A 24,983-nucleotide genomic window follows, 5' to 3' on the forward strand; every position below is an offset into this window, starting at 1 on the left:
TCTTCTTCTTCTCCTTCTCCTTCTCCTTCTCCTTCTCCTTCTCCTTCTCCTTCTCCTTCTCCTTCTCCTTCTCCTTCTCCTTCTCCTTCTCCTTCTTCTCCTCCTCCTCCTCTTCTCCCTCCTCCTCCTCTTCTCCCTCCTCCTCCTCTTCTTCTTCCCTCTATCCCCTCCTCCTCCTTACTTGCTAGTGGAAAACTTTTATAAAATAATAATTTTATTGTTTATTTGGTTGTGTAATAATAGCATAGGTCACATAGGGTTCATGGTGCTATTTCCTCTTAATTCACAAAATTTCATTATAAGAGCCCATTTTTATTGATGTTCAATTTTTAAAAAATGGTTAAATATTTCTTTCCTCCTCATCCTGAAATTGTGGGCTTAAAATATCTATTTGTTGGAATTTGGGTCCTCACGTGAGCAGGAGCCCCGTTTATGCTAAGTCAGTTGCCACATCCCTTGACCTGTCAGCACTGGTGATTTCCATGCTATCTGGAAAGACAGGAACTCTCACCCCATAAAATTCCTAGCCTAGACCTTTGCCTCACCTTCCTTCCACACTGAGACTCCTTGGTTTCAAGGTCACAGGGAGAGAGGAGGCTACTCCCTGGGTATCTATTTGCTCTCTCCTAGCTTATACTCCTGACACCTAAGGACAACATTTTAGGACTATCCTGCCAGTACAACTATTAAAAACTCTTTTAGCTGCTGTCATTAGATCTCATGGGAGTCTCCTCGAACTCTCTCCCATATCACCTGGCCTCTTTGCTATTACACCAACCCTGCAGAAAGATGCCATGTTAGTCTGTGGGCTGCAAGAGCTTCTTCCACTATCCCTTACATGGTGAAATGACGGGAACTCTCTGTCATCTGCTTTTATGATGAGCACTGCCAGTGGGTATTTCCGATGCCACTCATTTTCTCCCTGGATTTTAATGTATTTGGGATATTACAGCCTGTCTTAGTTAGGGTTTTACTGCTGTGAACAGACACCATGACCATGGCAAGTCTTACAACAAAAAATTTAATTGGGGCTAGCTTACAGGTTCAGAGGTTCAGTCAGTCTATTATCATCAAGGTGGGAGCATGGCAGCATCCAGGCCGTCATGGTGCAGGCAGAGCTGAGAGTTCTACGTCTTCATCCAAGGGCTGCTAGTGGAAGATTGACTTCCAGGCAACTGGGGTGAGAGTCTTAAGCCCACACCCACAGTGACACACCTCCCTCCAATCAGGTCACACCTATTCCAACAAGGCCACGCCTCTAAATGGTGCCACTCCCTAGTCCAAGAATATACAAACCATCACACAGTCACACTGCCGCTGCCAGTGAAGGATCTCCAGCATCTACCCCAAACCACACATCTTTTCCCGGACTCATCTTATCCTGATATGCTTTATGGTGAATATTAACCACTCTTTGGTGTACAATTGCTCAACCAGATTACTTGAGCAAGATATGCTTCTTTCCCTCAGAACATCAGATCCAACAATCTCGTGAAGCAGCTCTAGAAATGTCAACATTCAACACATTTTTGTTTCCTCACGAGAATCCTAAAATGAATGTGTGTACGTTGAAGGTAAGGAAACGAGTTCCTGAAGTCCCACAGAGCATACCTTTCATGAATGGAGCTGAGGCCACTTTGGTCATTATCTCATGGGTGGCTTCGGACTCAGGAGCAAACACCATCATATAATTAGAATCGTTAAACTTATCAACACGTCCCAGATCCACCACAGACATTTCAGGAGCGTCATGAACTTGATGCAAATTGGAGGATAATTGATATACAAACAATATTAGAAGAAGTGAGAAAAGCCATTCCTATATAGTAATGAAATGAACGGAAAGAAGAAGAAAGTCAGGAGGTTTTCTACCACAAGCAACTTAAACAACTTCATCCTGTTGTATAGCTTGCATTCCATTTAAGTTTCTCCACTTTTAGGTAATTGACTCTACTTTTGTTCTCTAAAGATCCATTTCATTTATGTGCATACGTGGTGTGGCCTCCTGGATGTGCGCGCCTGGTGCCTACAGTGGACAGAAGAGGGTGTCAGAGCCACTAGAGCTGTAGTCACCATATTGTCTCTAAGCAACCGCACCAGTGCTGGGAACCAAATCCAGGTCCTCTGCAGGACAGCCGGTTCTTAATGACTGAACCATCTCTTCAGCCCCTACTTCTGTTCTTTCTTCTGTGCATTTTGTTACATGTGCATGGTCCACCAAGACAGGGTTGTGACAGCAGTTCCATTTAAAACTGAAAACGCTTTCTTATTTAAATATGCAAGGTAGAGTACTGGTTAAGTCTAAAGAGAGTCTCTTCAGGCTCTTCAGATATCCCATGGCTGCGTGAATGGGCCACTCATCCATCCGTATCTGAAAAGGAAGTTGGCTTGGGATGGGTAGGAACATCTATCAACAGAAGCAAGCTCTTACTTTGTTCTTCAGCTGCTTGTGCATGGGAGAAGCAGCAAAATAATGCTCATCAAAAATAATTTTAGGAGCTGGAGAGGGGGCTCAGTGGTTCAGAGCACTGACTGATCTTCCAGATGTCCTGGGTTCAATTCCCAGCAACCACGTGGTGACTCACAACCATCTGTAATGGGATCAGTAATGCCCTCTATTGGTGTGTCTAAGGAGAGCTACAGTAGACTCCTATATATAAAATAAATGAAAATTTGTTTTTCAAAGTAATAATTGTAAACTTCTTTAAACTATAGTTACTGTATCTGGGAGTTGGAAACACAAAAGAATGTGTTTGGAGCCCAGCACAACAATTCTTGAAATTGGTTCTCAGCTTCTGTGTTGATTGCATGTCCATGGTTTATGCATAAAGTTCTTGTGTTTTAATTCACTGACAATCTAAACACTCATCAAATACTTCTTGGATAAACACACACACACTGTTTGTAGAACTGAAAATTAATTTGCTGACTCTTTTAATGAGTGGTTTGATTTATGGCCATCGGGAATTCTGCAGAAAGCATATCTAATCATTATGACAAAAAGAGAAGCCATACAATAAAGGCCCGGAATGTCATTTATTTCCATTTGTTTATAGGCGCATTATTCCTTTCAGATTGACCTTGTAGCCACCATATAATTGTTGATTGATATGTGATTTTTGCACACCTTTATCATGTGCAGCGTGACATCTTGATTCATGTATGCACTGTTCAGTGATCAGTGTATCTTTCTACAGTTTTATGATTTCTTTGTGGTGAGTGTTTCCCCCTCCCCCAGCAAAATGCCATTATCTTTATAAAAACGATTACATTTTTATGGCATCTTTAATTATGTATGTGCCTGATTTCTAAAGGACAGACATTATATCAGTTTACAGTATACGACATGATATTTCAATAGACGTCTGCTTTGTAGAGTGGTTAAACAAGCCCCGTCTTGCTTACATGGCCCCCCCCTTTTTTTTAAATGAAACCACATAGATTGAATATTTCCAAACATGAAGAAAAATCAACAGGATATTGTTGCACACACCAGTGTGTGCACTTAGCAGATATACCACCTACATCATTGTAATCTATTACTATTTAGAAATGATTACAATTTCTCATTTTGTGCTTATCGTCCCTTCATATATTTGGGGTAAGATGCAATAAATATTTCCAAAGTATCCATTTTGTTTCACGCTCATGCCCTTCAGCACTGTATATATTTAAGCTAAAGCCCTTTCCTTAAAAATCACTTTTTCCTGATATATTTTTCCTGGTGTATAATGTCTAAACATTAAGTTTGCTTCCTTTGGTGTTTGAAAATTCACACTGGTGTAAACCTCAGTGAATGGATATTTTTCTTGTTGATGTCACATATAGTCCTGAGGATTGTTTTGGGGCATGTAAATACAGAAAAATGGGAGACTTCCAATAGTAGGTCACTGCAAAAGGTTTTTATGGTGGGTTTTTTTTTTTGTTGTTGTTGTTTTGTTTTTACCCTTGGGTTACATTCTGAAGTAATTATGGACTGAAGTTAGCCTCTTTGATGTTGCCCTAAACTTCAGTGTCTGTGCCTTCATGAGACCCTAATTAACCCAGATGTTAATTATTAACTCTGTAGTATAAAGACACAGCTTCATTTTACAGGGCATTTCTCAATATGAGTTCTTTGAAAAAAATTTTCTAGGAAGATATATAATGTTACATATTTAAAGTTTTTGTTTGAAATAAAATAGTGGCAAAGCCCAGGACTTGAAAAGTTCAAGCCTGTTAGTTATATCTGTGACATATTAAAAAGCACTGGTTAACAATTATCTTGGTATCACTGAGAAGATATCTTTTTTTCCTTTTACTAACTACGAGAACACGCAGATGCGGAACCATACCAGGAGGGTCTCTCTTCTCATCCTGAACTTTCTGAGCCAGTTCTTGCAGAGGAGAGCCCACATTTGCTGACCCAGTCTCAAGTGTCTCTTCCTCATTTTGACTTGTTTGTTTTGTTAAAGGACATCAAGGAAGTGGATGTGAAAGTCTGAAATAGAAAATGTTGTGCAATCAAACCAGAAAGAAACAGCTTAACAACTGGTCCTAGTTCCGTGCCTAGAGAGGAAGGATGCCACACATAGAAAACAGAGGGAAGAAAGGGGGGAAAGAGAAGTTGGCAAATCTATTGAAGAAATTAAAAAGGAGAAATAATTGAAAGAGAGTCTGTTCTTCGATGGAGTGACTTCTCGGAGACTTTAACAATGTCACATGCTGATGCAGCCAAGCTCTCAGAGATTTGTATAGGTTGTGTACCCTGCCCATTAAGTTAGTTACTACTAATTATTGATGGCTACTCAGCAGAATTCCAACAGTCAGTCACTGCTGCTTCTGGGTCTGTATCCATACTCAGGGACCTGTACTAAGATGCTTGCACACATAGATCATGCTGGCAGGGCGTTAGAGAGTGCATTTTTACAAATGTCACTCTGTAGGAATTAGAAGCGTTGCATTGATACCCAATGCTCAACCTAAGAAATCTTTAAGAATATGGTGTCAATTAAATCAGGTTTTTAAAAAAAAACTTGAATAACAGTATAATTTATATGAATTCACACTATGAGCAATACATGTTTCTAAATACATCCTGGAATAAAAACGATCATTATCAAATACAATTTTAAAAAGATTATCATTAGTTATAATTGTCATTATCATTTGTGGGAAATAAGGATGGAGGTCAGATATGAAATGGGAGTTATAAGTCAAATTAAATAAACAACAACAAAAAAAGAGAGAGGAGCTTTGTATGTCAGGAACTCAAAACCATGGTTAACTCACCTCTTTTATAATTGAAGTTTGAAAAACTCTTGGGAAAACCACTAAAAAAAATACCACAGGTCAATTTATAAATCCAAGGGAGAAAAAAATAGAAATTCTGGATAATTTCATATTTCTTCTAGCTACCAGCTATATAGATATATAAATATTGTTACCAACTATATAATTGATCTCCAAGCTGTAACAGTTGGACACTGCAATGTATACTAAACTATATTTCCAACTAAGAAACTGATACTGTGGCAAGCCTTGGTATCTAAAAGCATAAAGATATATTTTCCAAGTGGCAACTCTTCTTTCTTAGATAATTAAGAATATACATGTAGGAAAATATTAATAAATAAGTGTGATTATATAATCTAATTGCCATGCATTAAATCATTTGTTCCTGGCTGTTAAGACATTAACATTGTAACATTACACATGTTCTTGTAAAATGCATTTTTCTCTAGAAGGATAAAATACCTAGCTAGCATAAATTGCTCTGAATAGCAAATTGCATGATTTAAAAGTAATAAACTGGTTGTTACAAACCAGTCACGTCCCAATCAGATGGTATTCACATTACTCAGAGAACGCGTGCATCGCAAGAGTCAGATCTTCTTATATATTTACTATGATAGAGAGGGTCAGTTGAGTGTTTTCTCAAATGCTCTCAAAGTTGGTTAAAACAACTCAGAATTCATAAAATCTGGCATCCTGATGTTGACATTCCTCTGGCAGTAAAACTGAACACACACACACACACACACACACACACACACACAGAGCAATCCAAATAACTTCAAAAACAGCAAGAGGCAAGCAAGCTACATTCCTTTCCACTTACCCACTTGCCTGTTCTGTGATATGTGCTGTTTATGCAAAATGCTTTAGCCATGGGGTAAAACCAAAAGTTCTTAGATTTCTAACTACTATTCAGCCACCCAGTATAAAATACTCAAAGACTTGAAAAAATCAAAACAACTTACTAGTAACTTCCTACACTTGGTGACTTTCTCCGGAATGTTTGACACACTTTTTCTGTCTCTGCTTCTGTCTCTGCTTGTCTATTGAAGTGCTAGCAACCACAATTTAGAGGTAAACTCACTCTGAGGAAGCTGAAGCAAGAATCTTCGAAAAGTTCATCCACAGATCTTTGTCCCGGAGGAGAAGTCACGTTTCTTCTTTCGAGTCGTCACTGCTACATCTTGGTTTTGATTTTCCTTATCGTGGACGGTTGGTTCTGTTTTACTCCGGTTTCTGAAGAGAATTCTTCTGAGGGTTCAGACTGGCTGCCAAAAGCTCTGCTCACACTCCTCCGCTGTTTTTCCTTTCTCTGCCTCCCGCCAGTGCCTCAGCAGGGATCCTGTGGTTGCAGATGGTTGGCTTGACATATTGAAACGTTAGCAACTATCAAACCAGGAAGAAGCTAGGCTTTAATTCCCCCCCCCCCCAGGTTTGGATTAAACCCCCAACAGGAGAGTGGATTCTCAAGAGTACTTTAAACAAAAATAGTATACAGGCCAGCTCAGAGAAGATGGAGCAGAAAAGAACTTCCTAAATTACAGAAGCAAACATACAAGTGGGATCAGACGCTATCTCAAAGCCTCTCCTGGATTTTTTTTTAAAAGCTGAATCTACACGTGGCAATGAAGCAATGTGGCTGTTTTCAGTGTAATTTTTACCCATACCTGAATTTTTACCCATACCTCAGTAGCACTGCGTGCATGCTGCCTGCACCGTAGTTCTTATGATAGAAAGCATAATATTGACAGAGAGATTGTATTCTCAGCCTGGGGGGACTGCTCACCAAGGAAAGCACTAACCTGGCATGCATAAGGAACTGAGTTCGATTCCCAGATACCACTAAAAATGTCAGGGATGTTGGCTTGGGGGATAAATTCTCAGTGATGCGGGGGGGGGGGCGGGGGGGGCGGGGAGGGCGGCACGGGGGAGACAGGAGGATCCCTGGAGCTGGCTGCTAACCCGTCTAGCCTTATTAGTGAGCTTTGTGGTCCAGACCAATAGGAGACCTTGTCTCTAAGGAGGTGGGTGGACACGGACAATATTTCTAAGGATAATAGCCAAGGGCCAAAGCTGTCTTCTGGACTTTATCTGAATGCATACACATTTGCTATGTACCTGGCTCCAAAAGTGAGAGGTGGGGCAGAAGGAGGAAGAGAGAAAGAGAGAGGGAGAAAAGGGAGGAAGAGATTGTTATATTAATGTTAACCTCCGGTCCCAGGAAGCAAGTTGCTCTGTATCCAGCCTTACTCGTTTTCGATATGTCCTGTTTGCCGTGTTATCAAGTGTTTAGAGCAAAAAATGACCACATCATGGATATATGTGCACATGGAAGGCAAAGCATCACACAGATATTAAATATCCCTTCAATAGTCTCAAGCCTATTTACCCATTTGCTAATTATATTAGATCCAGAAATGACTTTTCCAAGTCTGTACGAGCATATTGAACTCATAATCTGTAACAAGTTCTCTGATTGTTTCTGTATGTCTTCTGCCTTCGGTGGAATGCATATTAGCACATTTAATAACACTGCTAACATTTTCTGCACCGACACTCTAATTTAGAGATAGTCTTATTTCTTAGTAATGAATAAATTTCCTCTTTCCTTGGACCCAGGAGAACTGCAGACACATAGGTTTTGTCTGATATCCGCCTTAAAGATACATTGTTTCTTTTTTTTTTTTCATTTGCAATAGTCTTTTTTAATTAGAAAATAATCATGAGACTAAAATGGCAGAAAGCAGATTGCAACAATGATGTTTAAACATAGAAGGAATTAACATATAGGCTTATGTGATATGTGTGGGTGACTTTTTTCTTTTTTCTTTCCTTATTTTTTTATTAGATACTTTCTTTATTTACATTTCAAATGTTATCCCCTTTCCTAGTTTCCCCTCCGAAAATCCCCTCCTCCCTGCCCCCTCCCCCTGCTCACCAACCCACCCACTCCCATTCCTGGCCCTGGCATTCCCTTATACTGGGGCACAGAACCTTCACTTGACCTAGGGCCTCTCCTCCCACTGATGACCGACTAGGCCATCCTCTGCTACAAATGCAGCTAGAGCCACAAGTCCCATCATGTGTTTTCTTTGATTGGTGGTTTAGTCCCAAGGAGCTTTGGGGTTACTGGTTAGTTCATATTGATGTTCCTCCTATGGGGCTGCAAACCCCTTCAGATCCTTGGGTCCTTTCTCTAACTCCTTCATTGTGGACCCTGTGATATATTGTTTCTTAAAAACATAATATATAAGATAGCTAAGTTCCTAAGGGCACGGTCTGCTCTAACAGAGAACTGGATTTGGCTCCCATCACTCGTGACAGTTCCAGGGACATCTGATACTCTCTTCTGGCCTCTATGGGCATGGCATGTATGTCACCTAGAGACATTTAGGCAAAACACCCACGCATATAAAATGAAAATAAATAAATCTTTGTATACATTTATAATAGGTGTGGTGGATTGAATAGGTATGGCCTCAGCAGACTCATGTGTTTGAGTGCTTGACCCATAGAGGAGGCACTATTGGAGTAGGTGTGGCCTTGCTGGAGTAGGTGTAGCCTTGTCAGAGTAGGTGTGGCCTTGTTAGAGTAGGTGTGGCCTTGTTGAAGTAGGTGTGGCCTTGTTGGAAGAAGTGTATGGCTGTGGGGGTGGGCTTTGAGGTCTCCTTTACTCAAACTATGCCTATTGTGGCACACAGTCTCCTTCTGCTGCTTTGTGTTATGGTCCTCTCTGGGATGGTTTGATGGTGGCCTACTTACACTGAAAACACACGAGTCTTTATGCAATCTGGTTCTGCTTCTCTGTCCACCCTTCCCTCGCCTTGTCTACAACTTCAGTCACACGGAGCTGTAACTGTACTGTTACATTTATGCCCTCTGTTTCCTAGAGTTAACCCTAACTGGATCACCTCTGCCTCTAGAAAGCCTCTTTACTCTAATCCTGTGAGGGCCGCACACCACTGTCAGGTGCCGTTGTGGCATAGAGTGGATACTAAGTACAACTCATTTCTTTATAAACTGGGCGTACCCTTGCCACATAGTGTAGAGATCCAGATAATAGAGGTTGGACTGATGGCTCAGTGGTTAAGAGCCACTGCTCTTCCAGAGGCCCCAGGGTCAATTCCCAGCACCCACATGGCAGCTCACAACTGTCCATAACTCTTGTTCCAGGGGAGCTAGCTCCCTTACATAGATATACATGTAGGCAAAACACAAATGTACATAAAAAATATTTTTTAAATACAGATAATAATAAATAATCCATATAGGGAACTGAAGAGATGGGGTAAGAGTGCTGGCTACTGTTGCAAGGGACCTGGATTTACAGTACCTTTTTTAAAATAAGCAAAGAATTTGAATTGTACTTCACATACAGCCTGGGATATAAAAGTTGCTCAGGATATGTGTTTTAAGTTTAAAAGTAGAGTGAAGAATATGAGATGGAAAAACAAAAGAAAATAGTATCCTTTGCTTTCTAGCAGTATGGTTATGAAAGACTTGGGTGGCAGCTAAAATCAAGTAGTTTTGGGTCAAGAGAAAGCTCTTTGTGTGTTGTTGTTGTTAAGTGTAGGCTCCTACTAAATGACCTAGCCTCAAACTTATACCAGTTTTCCTGTCTCACCCTCCCCAGGGTTGTAATAAGAGGTAAGAGGCACCAAGTGTAGCTTGGTTTTGGCTTTTTTTTAAGACAAAACTTGAAGGAGCAGTAAAGAGGGAGATGAAAAATATAGAAGAAATCAAGAAACACACCAAGTGTTGGATTTTAAATCGAGTAAGCAGGGCTGGAGAGAAGTCTCAGTGGTTAAGAACATTGATTGCTCTTCAGAGGTCCTGAGTTCAATTCCGAGCAACCACATGGTGGCTCACAACCATCTGCAATGGGATCCGAAGCCCTATTCTGGTGTGTCTGAAGACAGATATAGTATACTCTTATATTTAAATAATTATTTATTTAAGAATGGGGTATAGATTATCATTATAGTGGAAACATAAATATGGGAGAAATCAAGTAACGAAGCCTTGGGTTTTAAATGGGACATGGATATATATCATAGAAGAAATGTGATAATAATTCTGCCTCGCAGAGGGGAGACACAAGGGAGGGCCAGTGAAAGCTGAAGGATGCTACTCAGCAGTGGTAGAGCCTCTAGTCAAGCCATTCTGATTCCCCCATGTTTGAGGGCATAACTCTGTGGTCTCTTCCACAATAGGGTCTTACAATCAGGTTGTGGAAGGGGGTGGGGTGGGGTAGCCCAGAGTACTGGTAAGGATCTATAATGTTTTATTTGACTGGGCATTTGGATTCTAGGCATTTTATTTGATAGCACAAGAAGTCTAGTCAACATTGTTTCCCCCATTATATGGTAACTCCATTTCCTGTGTGTGTGTGTGTGTGTGTGTGTGTGTGTGTGTGTGTGTGATTTCTGTTTGGGTTTAGGTTTAAGGTTTAAGAAAAAGGATATGAAATTGGGAGAGTAGCAGAGGAGAGGAAATATTATGAACAAATATATTGTATGATAACCTTTATTAAAAATTAAAACATAGATGTTTAATTACAAAGTAATAATTTCAACTGAGAGACTTCTCTGTGTGAAATAGAAAAAAATAACAATAGCAATAATAGCAATAAGTGTGGTAAGCAATTCAGAAATGTGTTAATGCCAGAAATAATAGGTTTCTAGAAATAAAGTCTCCAGAAATAATTTCTAGAAATGAAAGTGATTTGAAATGTACTGGTGATAAGAGCTCTCACGTCTGGTAAAATATCCTGCTGAGGCCAGTGGTGCTACTTTGCATGAAAGTGAAATTTGTCTCTGAAGTGATGCATCAAAACAATATATATTAAGGAATCTGAGTTGGGAGGGGTAGACTCTTGAAAGCCTTTACCCCTCCCTGGAAGTGATGGCAGCTGGAGGAGGGTATGTTAGTTTGAGTTTCTATATCTATGATAAAACACCATGACCAAATCAACTTGGGAGGAAAGGTTTTATTTCATCTTACAATTTTCAAAACATACTCTGTCACCGAGGGAAGTCAGGGCAAGAATTCTAGGCAGTCGGGAGGCAGAAGCAGGCAGATTTCTGAGTTCGAGGCAAGCCTGGTCTATAAAGTAAGTTCCAGGACAGCCAGAGCTATACAGAGAAACCCTGTCTTGAAAAACCAAAAAAAAAAAAAAAAAAAAAATCTAGGCAGGAACCTGGAGGCAGGAACTAGAGCAGAGGTCACAGAGAGATGGTGCTTGCTGGCTTGCTCCCCATGGCTTGCACAGCCTGCTTTCTTATACCATCCAAGACCACCTTCTCAGAGATAAGACCTGCCACAGTGGATTGGGCCCTCCCATAACAATCCCTAACTTGAAACTTGTATCAAATTAACAAAAACAAACAAAACAAAACAATCTAGACAGATGGTAAGCCTGTTTTTCAATGTAGCCACTGATAAATTGCCCATGCTGAGGTCAACAACTGCTGTCTTTGCCCATTCATATAATATAACCCAATTTAAACTCAGTGGCAAACACACACACAAACACACACACACAAACACACACACACACACGGGAACTAAGCCGGAAGCAGAAAGAGTCCAGTGGGATGGGAAGTCTACAAGAAGAGAAGGCAATGAGAGTTAGCATGACCAACATACATTATACACATGGATAATCAACATACATTCTACATGTTCATGATCGAGATACATTATACACATGGATAATCAACATACATTATACACATGAATGATAGACATATATTATATGCATGGATGATCAACATACATTATACACATGCATGATCAACATATATTATACACGTGCATGATCAACATACATTCTACAGGTACATGATTGACATACATTATACACGTGGATGGTCAACATACATTATACACATGGATGATCAATATACTTTATACACATGAATGATATACATGTATTATGCATGTACAATCAACACATATTAAACATGTGCATGATCAATATACACTATACTCGTAGATGACTAACATACATTATACATTATGTGGATGAAATCATAAAAGCTAATCAATAAAAAGTTCACCTAACAACTGAAAATAGTGGGCTGATAGAAATATTGGCTACCAAAACTGATAAACCATGAAAGACAAGTACACATGCTGATTGATAAGCCAGCTGAAATATAATTATCTTGTAAGGGTAGAGTGAGCAATATATTGTCAGAAAAAAAAAATCCTGAGATTTTTGTCTTTTATGGTGATCTCTGAAGGAACGACTAACACTTTCCCTTGAAAGGAAGTAGCTTCATGCTCTATGAATCCTTTTGTAAAAAAATAAATATTGATGCACAGAATCATGATGATGGTGACTAATTTGTGGGAAGGTAGGTGGTATAACAGAGAGCTAAAATATAAAAAATGCTACTTGGAGGGGAAAGACATGATCATGCCTAAATCCTCTCTAAATCTTACAGTTGGAGCTGAGGCCATGGTATTGATAAGTTTTGGAACTGTGGTGTCCGACGTGTTAGACGGTAGTCCCAGGTAGGGATTTAAATATAAGTCTTCATTAACTTAAAACTCATAATAATTAAAATTTAACCCCTTTAGCTCTGGAAAGTAGGCAGCTTGGAAGTCAGCATTTCTTTATTTACAAGGAATCTGAAAGTCCATTGTGTTTCTCGGAGCAAGAAAACCATGGCTTTGAAACCTATAGAAACTCTTAAAAGGGACTGTTATCTCCTCAGCAGTAACTATTGATTATTTACCATAGAAATGCAGATAGAACCTCTGGCTATCGTGGTAGTACAGGCTGAAGTGTTTCAGATTTTGAAATGTCGGTCCATGCATAATTAGATAGCTTGGATATGGGACTTAATTCCTGGCATACAATTCACTATTTTTCCAATGCACCTTATATAAAAAGCCCAAAGGTAATTTAATGCAGTAGTTTTAATGAGCCTTGATTTGACCTTGACCTGTCACCTATCAGGTAAGAAATTTTCAACTCATAGCATCCCTTGAAATGTTTGCCTCTCGACCAGATCAACCTTGAGATAGTGGAGTTCAACTGCGAAACACGCCCCTAAACTAGTTCATTACATATAAATCCTGTAAATGGGTAGTAAAGAGATTAAAACACAAAAGTAAATGAACAAAGAATATTAACAACACAAATTTAAATGCAAATATATAATGCTTCAACATTACTTTAACTTTGAAAGCAAAAAAAATTTCGATGTAACAAAAGTAAATATAAGTATATAGTTAGGAAATATGTATACCATATATGGTAACAACTCTACAAAACTGGATTAAGGAAAGCAAACAATTGAATTTTTGTATGAAGGAAGAACTATAGGGGCTCTTTTGTAAAGCATTATTTAATTTATATTTTCTATTATACAAATATTCTTTTTAAAGCCTATTTATTTTATTTATACATGAGTGTCTATCTATGCACATATGTGTGCAGGAGCCCATGTATGGCAGAAAAGGGCTCTGAGGACATTCCTCATATGTTTCTGCAAGTAAAAGTTCTGATAATTGTTTGTCTTAGGGTTTCTATTCCTGCACAAAACATCAGGATCAAGAAGCTTGCTTCCCCTGCCTTGCTCAGCTTGCTTTCTTATAGCGCCCAAGACTAACAGCCCAGGGATGGCACCACCCACAAGGGGCCCTCCCCACTTGATCACTAATTGAAAAAATGCCCACAGCTGGATCTCATGGAGGCATTTCGTCAAGGGAGGCTCCTTTCTCTGTGATAACTCCAGCTTGTGTCAAGTTGACACACAAAACCAGCCAGTACAATGTTACAAACTAATTTCTTTTTAAAACTGAGTTTGTAGTTTTGTCTCTACAGTAGTCAGTTGGCCTGGTTCTGGGTGACTTTTACAAGTAGTTTATAATTCCTTATAGCCTCTAAGTTTTGAGACGTGAATAATTGTAAATTTTATTTTGATGTTGACTGAACAGATAAAATATGTCTAATGTTAACATGAAAACATCTTTGAGACTATTAATTCTGTTCACTACTGTACAAAACAAGTTTGTGGGATAGCCGAATGATCAGGTCTGAGTCTTTACAGTTCATCTGAGGAGTCTCCTTCCCAGGGTCACATCAGCTTCTTCATAAACAGCTCCCAGCTCCTGTTCCTTCGAAAGCTCCAAAATTACCTAAGTAGGGGGTAAAGTAGGAAAGCAATTACTGAGCTGTTGGATGGCCCTCCAGAGGGATGTGGAAAATGCACACTCCTTTCATACAATGCAAAGTCAAGCAAGTTGACTCACTCTGTCCAGTGTGCACTGAGAGAGGCTGTAGTCTTCCAGGTCAAAGCCATGCTTCACTGCAAAAATAAATCAATCAATAAAAGACGACGAAAAATTTCAAAGTCCTATACACTGAAATAAAATTATTAAAATAAATAAAGGATAAAGCGAAGAAGGAAAGGCAGGACAGAATAATATCACGAGGTATCCGTGGGGTTCACATAGGAGGTATGTGGGGTGTCTATAGACTGAATGCTGGATTTGAGAAAACTTTAATAAATTCTCTCAAAGGTTTACAGCAACAAAAAGTTAATATAAATGCATACCAAATTTATCTTAGTATTGGATTTTCTCACGTTGTATTTTCCTAATCTCTGCTGTTTCATGTGTATGTCCTTGGGAGACATGTATGTTCCTTGATTAAAATAGTCTTACATATGAGGGAGATTCCATTCTGCACTCTTTGAGAGGGCCCCATGGATACTGCCTTTAGTGGTCACCTATCATATTAGGTCTCCATTGGGCATCTCAGGAGATCTACAGGACAGCTGCTGTTAGATTGAGGTACTCACTTGTTTCATGTTTAACACTAATGCAGCGGGACTCTCCTCCTGTGTGACAGGCACTCTGGGATGCCAGTAACAGGACAGGAACAAGAAGAGACAAAAGCCTTGGCCTTTGTCTATTCATTTCAGCAGGTGAGGCGTGGACATTATATTCATAAGCATTTAAATATATAATAGAATAGATGATAAGAAAAACAGCAAACCCACAGAAACACACCCATATACTCACTCACACACACACACATGCGCACATGCACATGCACACTGGATTCTTTTACACAAGACCATCAGTGACATTATAGAATTAATGTGAGGATTGAGAAGAATCCTCCAAATGTGAAGAAACAGCTAAAGATTTAGGAAACAGAATTCCAGACAGAAGGGTCAAGAAGGGCAGAGTCCCAAGGTAGGAACTATGTGACTGGCAAGCCAGGAAGTCAGCTATTTAGAGTAGACACAAGCAGAGATACACATTATCTCAAGCACATCGAGCCAGGCACAGTTCTGGGCACTGTCCATCACTTTAGAGATGAGACAACTTTAGAGATGTAGATATACAGGGCCAGGATTGGGTAATTTTATCAATGTCTCCCAGCCTGTGTAAGCTTTGGCACCATAATGGGAACGCAGAGACTAGCTTTGGGGTTAGAGTTCTTCAGCAAATTTCACAATGATGATTTGCTGCAGGGAACAAAGTAGCAAGCTGAAAGACAGACAGACAGACAGACAGGGTTGTTGAAATTTCAAGTAACCAGAGAAGTTCTGGGCAATCAAAGAATGGTTTTAGCTATTGTTCTGTAACAGAAAGTTAAACCTATCAGCCACAGTCAGGGTTTTTCCTGTGTTGATACAGATGTGCAAAAAGGACAGCTAAGCTCCACTCAGTGTCCTCTGTGGCTTCTGTCCTCATTACAGATGAACCACTTTCCTGAGAGCTGGATTTATTACCATTAGAATTCTTAAATCAACACTTTGCAGGGCCTGGTTTTTAAATGCATGGCACATCCACCTTTGCATTAAATTATTCTCTGAGTTCTTTTAAAAGCTCATTCTTACCTGCTTCTAGTTTATGAAAGGCCTGAGACAGAGGATGAACATCTGTTACGGGTAGCTTGTAGGTCAGCAAGGAGAGACATCTGGGAATGGAACACAGTATACTCAATCGTTCATTTCAAGATACGGATCTGTGTGTTGTCAGCTGTTTCATTTTAAAAAATGAAACTGAAGCCGGGTGTGGTGGCGCATGCCTTTAATCCCAGGCAGAGGCAGGTGGATTTCTGAGTTCAAGGCCAGCCTGGTCTACAAAGTGAGATCCAGGACAGCCAGGACTATACAGAGAAACCCTGTCTCTAAAAACCAAAATAAATGAATAAATGAATGAATGAATAAATAAATAAATAAATAAATAAATAAAACTGGTCCAAGGTAACATACAGGTTAAACATGAAACCAAACTATTTACCAATAAAATCATTGGAAATGATTGAAGAGAACTCGCTGTTGTGTTCATTTTTAGAAATACCATGGTATTACTACCCCAGGTAACTCAAACCATTTACTTATTTAAAAAAAAACAAACAAACAAACAGAAACTGGAAGCTACATCCTTAGACTAGTCCAAATACAGATGGAAAATAACTTCAAATGGAAGTTAGGTGTTGTCACCATAAAGCTAACTTGTAAGGTGATCTAAGGCTGGGGAGTGGGGCAGGACAGTGTGGAGAGAGTTAAAAGCCCTGGAGTCTAAGAACAGGCAGGGTTAGGCACGCTCCTTTCTTCTGCTGCCACTAACTGTAACCTTTGCTCCAGATTTACAGTGTGGTGTTCCTAACTGACAAGGAGACCGGGCAGACGTCCGTCCAGGCTGGCCATCTTCAGACCAGACCACCCTCTTCCTTCCTTATCATTCATCATATTCCCACATGTATCCAAGCCTATTTCTTTACCTAGTGATACCAAAGGTTTTAGGGTGAGAGCAGGTTCTGGGATATACCCTAGACAATCATTACGTTTACACTGGGTAAAGCACAAATAACAGTTTCGTGTCTTGTTTTTTTCTGATGTACTCATTTCAAATTTCAGTAGCTGCTTTAATCTTCTGGTCCTGTTCCTATCAACACACACACACACACACACACACGCACACATGCACACACACACACATACATACACACACACACAAACACACACACACACATACACACACATATACACACACATACACACACAAACACGCACACACACACATATACACACACAAACACGCACACACACATATACACACACAAACACGCACACACACACACACGCGCGCGCGTGCATAAATGTTTGTACAAACACATGCACTCCTTTATAGTCTCCATTTTGAAGCAAGAAAATTATATTAAAGGAAGACTCTCCTTATCTATGGGCCTATCTCCTGGAAAAGGAGACACCCGTTCCTGGGTAGTTTCCAAATCTCTTAAAACCCAGAAGACTGAGCCTTTTGGGGATCCTATCACTGTGACGTCCCATCACGGTGCTAACAGACATCGCAGCGTGTGAAGGTGCGGTGTTTCTCTGTCGGGGACAGATCTCTTTACCTGTCCTGGCGTGCAGCCTGGGGGAAGAGCTTCAGAATCTCCCTGTGAACTAATGGCTCTTGAGAAACGTCCTTCACTCTGAGTTCCAGAACGTAATCCTTGCCAAACTTCCTCTTCAGGTGTTGGATTGAACCGATGCATCTGTGCGTAGAAAGAGCGGGATAGAGGAAAAAGGAAAACCTTGTCATTGAATTTTTGTTGTTCTTAAATTTCAGAGAGAGCGGAAAGGGGCATCCGTGAGGAAGGCGGAAGCAAGGAGCAGGCTGTTATCCCCGACTTGCTCTTTCTACAAGGCAATCCCAAATCAAGCCAGGGTGAGAGGCTCACCTCAGCCTTCCAGACACCATGATGGCTGCTCGGTCACACAGAGCCTCCGCCTCAGCCAGGTCATGGGTAGACAAGAGGACGCCCTTCTCATTGTCTTTAACAGCTGCCTGGATTGCCTGCCTGAAGTTAGCAAGAATGAATAGAAATTAAATCAAAAAGTAAACGGCCATGGGAAAGATAAAGGAATAGAGGGAAGATTAATGAGATACGCTTTACAAACCATACCCATATACTGATGAACACCAGAGAAATGAGGGCTGGCCAGTTCATTTAAAATAAAGAGAGCGTTTTTGATGTTTTAGCTGTGTTCATGTTATTCTGATTAAACTTTAAGAAGTTTCGGGGTGGAGGGGCTGGAAAGATGGCTCAGCAGTTAAGAGCACTAACTGCTTTTCCAGAGGTCCTAAGTTCAATTCCCAGCAACCACATGGTGGCGCACAACCATCTGTAATGGGATCTGATGCCCTCTTCTGGTGTGTCTGAAGACAGCTACCATGTACTCATATAAACAATTTTTAAAAAGAAAAAAGAAAAAAAGAACTTTCCTTGTCTTTTGGAGATACCAGCTGAAATAATGATGAGATAAAAGTGTGTGCTACTTCACCTGGCCTTTGAAATTATAGAAGTTGAGAAATATATGAAAAAAAAAAAAAAAGGGAGGGCCTCCTCGTAGCAATGACTGGAACTGCATGATGGGTATAATGGATTTATAAGTAATTCTACATTTGCATCAAATAGTGATAACAAAATAAAATAACATTTTAAATGACAGAGGATACTGGGTAACCACAAACATGAAGTTAAATCGGGGTTCTATTAGTCCCAAGGGTGATTCACAGAAAGTAGAAAAACTAAAGTGATATAAATTTGGGTCAGTAAATTTGACAGATTAAGTGAAAATGAAAAAAAGGACGTCATGTCAGCAAGTCAAGGCTCTTTAGGACTTTACGTGTGAGCAGTAAAATAAATGGTTACAGAATTATCGATAACTAAAGTACAAAATTAAGGTAAGGAAACTAAGTAGGACTTAACTAGAGTTTTGTTTAAGCCAAAAACTGCAGGAGTAGAGAGCATTTAGATTATCCAGCTGTTAAATGTCTGTTTTCCTAAGGACACAAACTATCTCTGCAGAGAGAGTCTGGGTGGTGAGTGTCTCATAAAGGCTCCTGTGCTAAACGCTTGGTCCCCAGCCAGTGCTGTTAGGGGGTGGTTGGATCCTTAAGAGGTGAGGTCTAGTTGGATGCTCTTAGCACGGCAGAGGCATCTCAGCAACCCCTCATTCTCCTTGCTTCTTGACTCTTGAAGTGACCGGGGATATCATATGTTCTCTTCCATGGCAAGCTACCTTACCACAGCCCCAGAGCCATGAGGTCAACCTGATACAGGGTAAAGCCACCAAACCTTCAAGCCAAAACAAATCTTTGCCCTTTGAAAGCTGCTCCACTGGCGTGCTTGCTAAACTGGCAGCTGACAGAATATCGGTACACGGCAGAGTCTTATCACTGGGATGAGGAACTCAGAGGGAGAAGTTTGTTTTGCATTGATATTTCAGTGGTTCCAAGCCATGTTGGATTAGATCCATTATTGCTTTGGGCCTGAGGCAAAGCAGAATGCCACAGCGGGACAAGGCACAGGGGAAATGACACAGCTGCTTTCTTCAAGTGCCATGAAGTGAAGAAGACACTAGAAAGCAGAGTGTTGGTGTCTTCGTCAAGGTCAACTTAACCCCCTTCACCAGTGTGATGGTTTGTATGTGCTTGGCCCAGGGAGTGGCACTATTTGGAGGTGTGGCCTTGTTGGAGTTGGTGTATCACTGTGGGCATGGGCTTAAAGATTCTCATCTTAGCTGCCTGGAGGTCAGTATTCTGCTAGCTGCCTTCGGATGAAGACGTAGAACTCTCAGTTCCGCCTGCACCATGCTTGCCTGGATGCTGCCATGCTCCCACCTTGATGATAATGGACTGAACCCCTGAACCTGTAAGCCTGCCCCAATTAAATGTTGTCCTTTATAAGACTTGCCTTGGTCATGGTGTTTGTTCATAGCAGTAAAACCCTAACTGAGACAGCCAGGCTCTACCTCTTAAAGGTTCTAGTTCACATCTCTCAACAGCACTGCTGGCTGAGGACCCAGACTTCAAAACATAGCCCTGTAAGGAACATTTACCACCCATGCTACAGCAGCTAACTGATACACTCTCTGCTGAATCAGGAACCAGTGGGCTCACGGATCTGTTTGCACATTTTACCAATGCCATTTTACATGTTGTTCACCATGGGTCTGGGCCTAGAAGGATTCTCACCACATTTGTTGTTTCCCTGACACATCTAAGCCTGTAGAGGGTTCATCCAGAATCAGGACAGATGAATTTCCCAGGATGCTCAGCGCAAAGCACAGCTGCAATGCAGAGAGAAAGAAAATGTCCTCCATTAGCTCCTGTACCACATATGCTCAGAAGAGCACCAGGCACCACACATACCTTCCTGGTCACTCCTGCAACTAGGTTCTGTACTTGGACATTCAGCTGGTCGTGTAGTTTTAAAGCATTCACTAATCTGAGAGGAATTAAGACAGGAATATCACATTAAGAGAGAACTTCTGGAAAAATGAAACCACCCATAATTATAAAAACATTGCAGGGAAGGATGGTATTGTTCTCAAAATTCAAATCATGATAAAGGTTATTTCATTATTTTGTTGCATCATGAGATTACTTTTTAAATAATCTAATTTTTATATTAAGTAACTTAATTTTAAAAATGAGAAACTTAATTGATTGTTATTCCGTTTCCTTTTTTTTTTTTTCATTAGAAACCTGAAGGCAGTCATGAATATAGACTTACTCCTTCTTTGTCAACTACTGAAATCAATGTTTTTTTTTCTATGATTTTTTATTAGGTATTTTCTTCATTTACATTTCAAATGCTATCCCAAAAGTCCCCCATACCCTCCCCTCCACACTCCCCTACCCACCCACTCCCACTTCTTGGCCCTGGCGTTCCCCTGTACTGAGGCATATAAAGTTTGCAAGACCAAGGGGTCTCTCTTCCCAATGATGGCCGACTAGGCCATCTTCTGCTACATATGCAGCTAGAGACAAGAGCTCCGGGGGTACTGGCTACTTCATACTGTTGTTCCACCTATAGAGTTGCAGACCCCTTCAGCTCCTTGGGTACTTTCTCTTGCTCCTCCATTGGGGACCCTGTGTTCCATCCAATACCTGACTGTGAGCATCCACTTCTGTGTTTGCCAGGCACCGGCATAGCCTCACAAGAGACAGCTGTATCAGGGTCCTTCAAATGCTGAAGTCAGTGGTTTTTAAGCTCCCACATTCAGGCATGTAGGGAGTCAGGTGTGGTCTCTCATTTCTGTTCTACCATCAATGCTTTGAATTCTACTCCCGATCCTAATGTTCCATTGTGAGTAGCACCTACTGTCTCTTAACAAAAGGGATATCAGGACCCTCTTCCAAACCTTGAAATGGTAATGACAGCATCCTCCTTCCTCAGCCCCTTCACAGCAGCATACAACTCCAGGTGTTCCTTCACTGTCAGGTTGGGCCACAGCCCGTTCTCCTGAGGGCAGTACCCAAACTCAGCCCTGCTGTCGTCCTGATGACCCACAGCTGAACTTAACCTTTTTAATTCCACCTACAAGAGAAAGCAGCTTTACTGAAGATGTGGGAAGCCCTTCCTGCACACAATCTGGAAACGGCCGTATAGCTGGCAAATGAATACCTAAACTATTAAAACAATGAGAACATATCACAGAAAGTAATTCATGTTTACTATGAAAAGCATAGCCTGCTGATATACAATACAATTTCACGTGTAAATGGGGTGGGAAAGACAAAAAAGTCAGGTGGTAGCTGAGAAGCTGTAGTGGGTAAAAGGTACTTAGCTCCTGGTAACATGCCAATTCCTGTCATAAACTTTTAAATACCGTCAAAAACAATAAGAGGAAAAACAAAATGTACATCCAAAACAGCCATAAAAACACAGTCCTACAAATACATAACCTATGATTATTGTGATCATAATATTTTGTGGAAATGGAAACGACCTTCTTTTTTGCTACCTGTCCAGCTGTTGGCTTTGTGATCCCAGCTATCATCCTGATAGAGGAACTTTTACCAGCACCATCGGGTCCTAACAATCCCAAAATTTCACCTGAAAGAAAGAATAAGACTATCAGTGTTGGGAATGAAATGCAGATTTGCATGTTTTTTCAGTGAAAGCTTGAGAGGTCTGTACATCTCTCAAATAGAATAATTCACATTTAAAATATGCACGGCATACACCCTGAAAATATTCTTTAATTCTCATTGCGAAAATGTTATCAAAAGCTTATTAACTTGATGAATCAGTCTTTTCCCCCCTCAAGATTTGCTGGCTCGGTTATTTTTCCATAGATGTGAGAGTTGGTACCTAGTATATTCATGCAAATGATATACAAACCTCAGAAGGCTGGAACACTACCCTTATTTCAAAATTAAACTATGCGCACCCAAACTACCACACTCTTTCATCTGAACTGATATAAATCGCCTCTTTTCAAATTCGTAAACAAATATCAGTGTGTAATCTCTACAAAATAGTAACTGTCAAAAAAAACTTTAATAACATTATACTGCTGTGGAGTAAAATGCACTGCTTCTGCGGCTTTAAGGAAATATTCCTCTTCTAGCCCTGCGTGACTCCATCCCTCCCTCACACCGATACATCTGCTGGACTCTTGGCTTTAGACTCAACCACTAAGATTCGCTGCTGTGTCTGAGTCCTTGCCAATGTGGTCCCCACCTTCTTCTCACATAGACCTTGACTTAAATGTTGCTGTTTAAGTAAAGCCTTCTTTTGTTCTAACCAAACACATCACTCACACCATGACACATGCTTCAGTGTTCCCCATAGGACTTGGGTAATAATTGATGTTATTGATAAGATATTCTTATGGATTCCTTAGAATGCAAAATCCACAAGAGCAGGAAGTTTCCTTATTTTTCCTATAACAGTCCTTTATACACACACACACACACACACACACACACACACACACCATATATATATTTGAACAAATGAGGAAATGAAGGCTCCAGCAACTGAAATTATGCTTTAGTATGTATGATCATTCCTAAAAGCAATGGTTAATGGTTTGTTGTATGCAGACCTGTATTCCTGTCTACTCAAAATGCTGAGACAGGAGGATCACAAGATCAAGACCTGCCTGAACTATAGAGTAGGTTTAAAAGGCCATCTTCGGCAATTTGGTGAGATTGTGCCTTAAAACATGAAGAGAGAGAACGAAGAATACTGACCAGTGGTAGCGTACTTGCTTAGCATGCATGAGGCTCTAAGTTCTAGTCTCAAAATATCATAAAAACAAGCTGGAGAACCCAAGTGAGGATGCTTCGATCCCACACGGGAGGGAGAAGAAAATAATCATGGGAGGCAGAGGGATCTGGGTAAAAGGGAGGAAGGGAGAGGAAAAGGGGGTATGATCAGGTATGGGGTGGGGCGGGGTGGGGGTGGGGCGAGACAGGAAAGAAGCCCTGAGGGTCAGCAGAATGAATGTAAATATGCAACCTCCTCAGGGAGTAGGGGGTAGGGGGAAGACCCTCTAGAATGTACCAGGGACCTGGGAGGTGAGAGACTCTCAGGACTCAAAGGGAGGGACCTTAGATGAAATGCCCAACAGTGGGAAGAGGAAACTCGTAGATTCCACCTCCAGTAGAAAGACAAGAAAGACACCAAGTGGAGGGATGGGGTTGCCATCCCACAGTCAAAAACTCTGACCCAGAATTGTTCCTGTCTAACAGAACTGCAGAGACAAAAATGGAGAAGAGAATGAGGGAAAGGCTGTCCAGTGACCGACCCAAATTGGGATCCATCTCAAGGGGAGGCTCCAAGGCCTGACACTATTACCAATGCTATGGTGTGCTTACAGACAGGAGCCTAACATGGCTATCCTGTGAGAGGCCCAACAAGCAACAAGCAGCTGACTGAGACAGACAGAAACTTACACCCAACTATTGAACTGAAGTCGGGGACCCTTATGGTTGAATTAGGCTTTTTACTGGAAGAAGCTGAGGAGGAGGGCAACCCCATAGGAAGACCAGCAATCTTAACTAACCTAGACCCCTGAGATCTCTCAGACACTGAGTCACCAACCAGGCAGCATACACTAGCTGGTCAGAGGACCCAGACCACATATACAGCAGAGGACTGTCTAGTCTGGCTTCTCTAGTAGGAGAAGATACACCTAACCCTGGAGAGATTTGAGGCCCCAGGGAGTGGGGAGGCCTGGCGGGGAGTGAGGGATATCTTCTTGGAGACGGGGAATGGGGACTGGGATGAGGAATTATGGGAGGGAAGACCGGGAGGGGGGCAATGACTGAACTGTAAAAATAAATAAATATATAAAAGTGATAAAAACAATTTTAAACAGTAAGTTTAAAAAATGATTGTCCCAAACCTTTATTAACACAAAAAGAGATGTTCCTCACTGCCACGTTCCTTGTCCTCCTTGAACAGCAACGTTTCTTCTGTCCTGTATACTCCTTGTGCAGACAGCTGGCAATTATGACCGGTTTCTAGGAGAGACGGAAATGTGGTTTTCCTCTCCATTTCAGAGATGTTACGTTCCTTTGTTCTCATGTTTACCATAAACCAACCCGTATAAGAACCGAGAGTGACCGTGACCACTGTTACCAATGTAAGGCACGTTCATGGACATACAGTGTCTCTGACTCCCAAACACACGAGGAAGTACCAGAACACCGTGCAAGCCAACTCACTGTCTAGGTGAAAGGCAAATGACTACATTGGAGAGACAGAGCATCTCAATTGGACAAAAGAAAAGTCTGTGCCTGGAAGGAAACAGAGCTCGGCAGAATAGCACCTGCCGTGCAAGCCTGAAGTGTGGCTGAATCTTCTGATCCCTAGTAAGCACTTTACACCAAATAGTACATTCTTCGACTCATAAGGTCTT

At 40.9% G+C, this 24,983-nt stretch overlaps 2 protein-coding genes across 11 annotated transcripts in view; both read right to left on the reverse strand.

Moving 5' to 3' along the window:
* Positions 1-6,632, reverse strand: part of LOC110304955 (ATP-binding cassette sub-family A member 9) — a 70,432-nt gene extending 63,800 nt beyond the window's left edge. For 2 of the 5 annotated variants that reach the window (XM_029484019.1, XM_021176662.2), the window contains exons 1-3: positions 6,362-6,632; positions 4,335-4,480; positions 1,612-1,819 (exon numbers count right to left, since the gene is read on the reverse strand). In XM_029484019.1, the coding sequence (XP_029339879.1) occupies positions 1,612-1,819; positions 4,335-4,430 (304 nt within the window). In that variant the 5' untranslated portion in view covers positions 4,431-4,480; positions 6,362-6,632. Of the gene's footprint in view, positions 1-1,611; positions 1,820-4,334; positions 4,481-5,271; positions 5,313-6,242 lie in introns of all 5 variants that reach the window. The other 3 variants (XM_029484018.1, XM_029484016.1, XM_029484017.1) reach the window with 3 other exon arrangements.
* A 5,275-nt stretch (positions 6,633-11,907) lies between these two features.
* LOC110305860 (ATP-binding cassette sub-family A member 6) overlaps positions 11,908-24,983 on the reverse strand; it is a 73,292-nt gene continuing 60,216 nt past the window's right edge. For all 6 annotated transcript variants that reach the window (XM_029484193.1, XM_029484194.1, XM_029484191.1 and 3 more), the window contains 10 exons: positions 24,468-24,585; positions 22,074-22,165; positions 21,471-21,646; positions 20,476-20,551; positions 20,299-20,393; positions 17,999-18,118; positions 17,672-17,812; positions 16,146-16,225; positions 14,545-14,600; positions 11,908-14,430 (listed from right to left, as the gene is read on the reverse strand). In XM_029484193.1, coding sequence (XP_029340053.1) covers positions 14,344-14,430; positions 14,545-14,600; positions 16,146-16,225; positions 17,672-17,812; positions 17,999-18,118; positions 20,299-20,393; positions 20,476-20,551; positions 21,471-21,646; positions 22,074-22,165; positions 24,468-24,585 — 1,041 coding nt within the window. In that variant the 3' untranslated portion in view covers positions 11,908-14,343. The remainder of the gene's footprint in view (positions 14,431-14,544; positions 14,601-16,145; positions 16,226-17,671; positions 17,813-17,998; positions 18,119-20,298; positions 20,394-20,475; positions 20,552-21,470; positions 21,647-22,073; positions 22,166-24,467; positions 24,586-24,983) is intronic.

Source organism: Mus caroli, chromosome 11, assembly GCF_900094665.2.
Source record: "Mus caroli chromosome 11, CAROLI_EIJ_v1.1, whole genome shotgun sequence".
In the NCBI taxonomy this organism is placed as follows: Eukaryota; Metazoa; Chordata; class Mammalia; order Rodentia; family Muridae; genus Mus; species Mus caroli.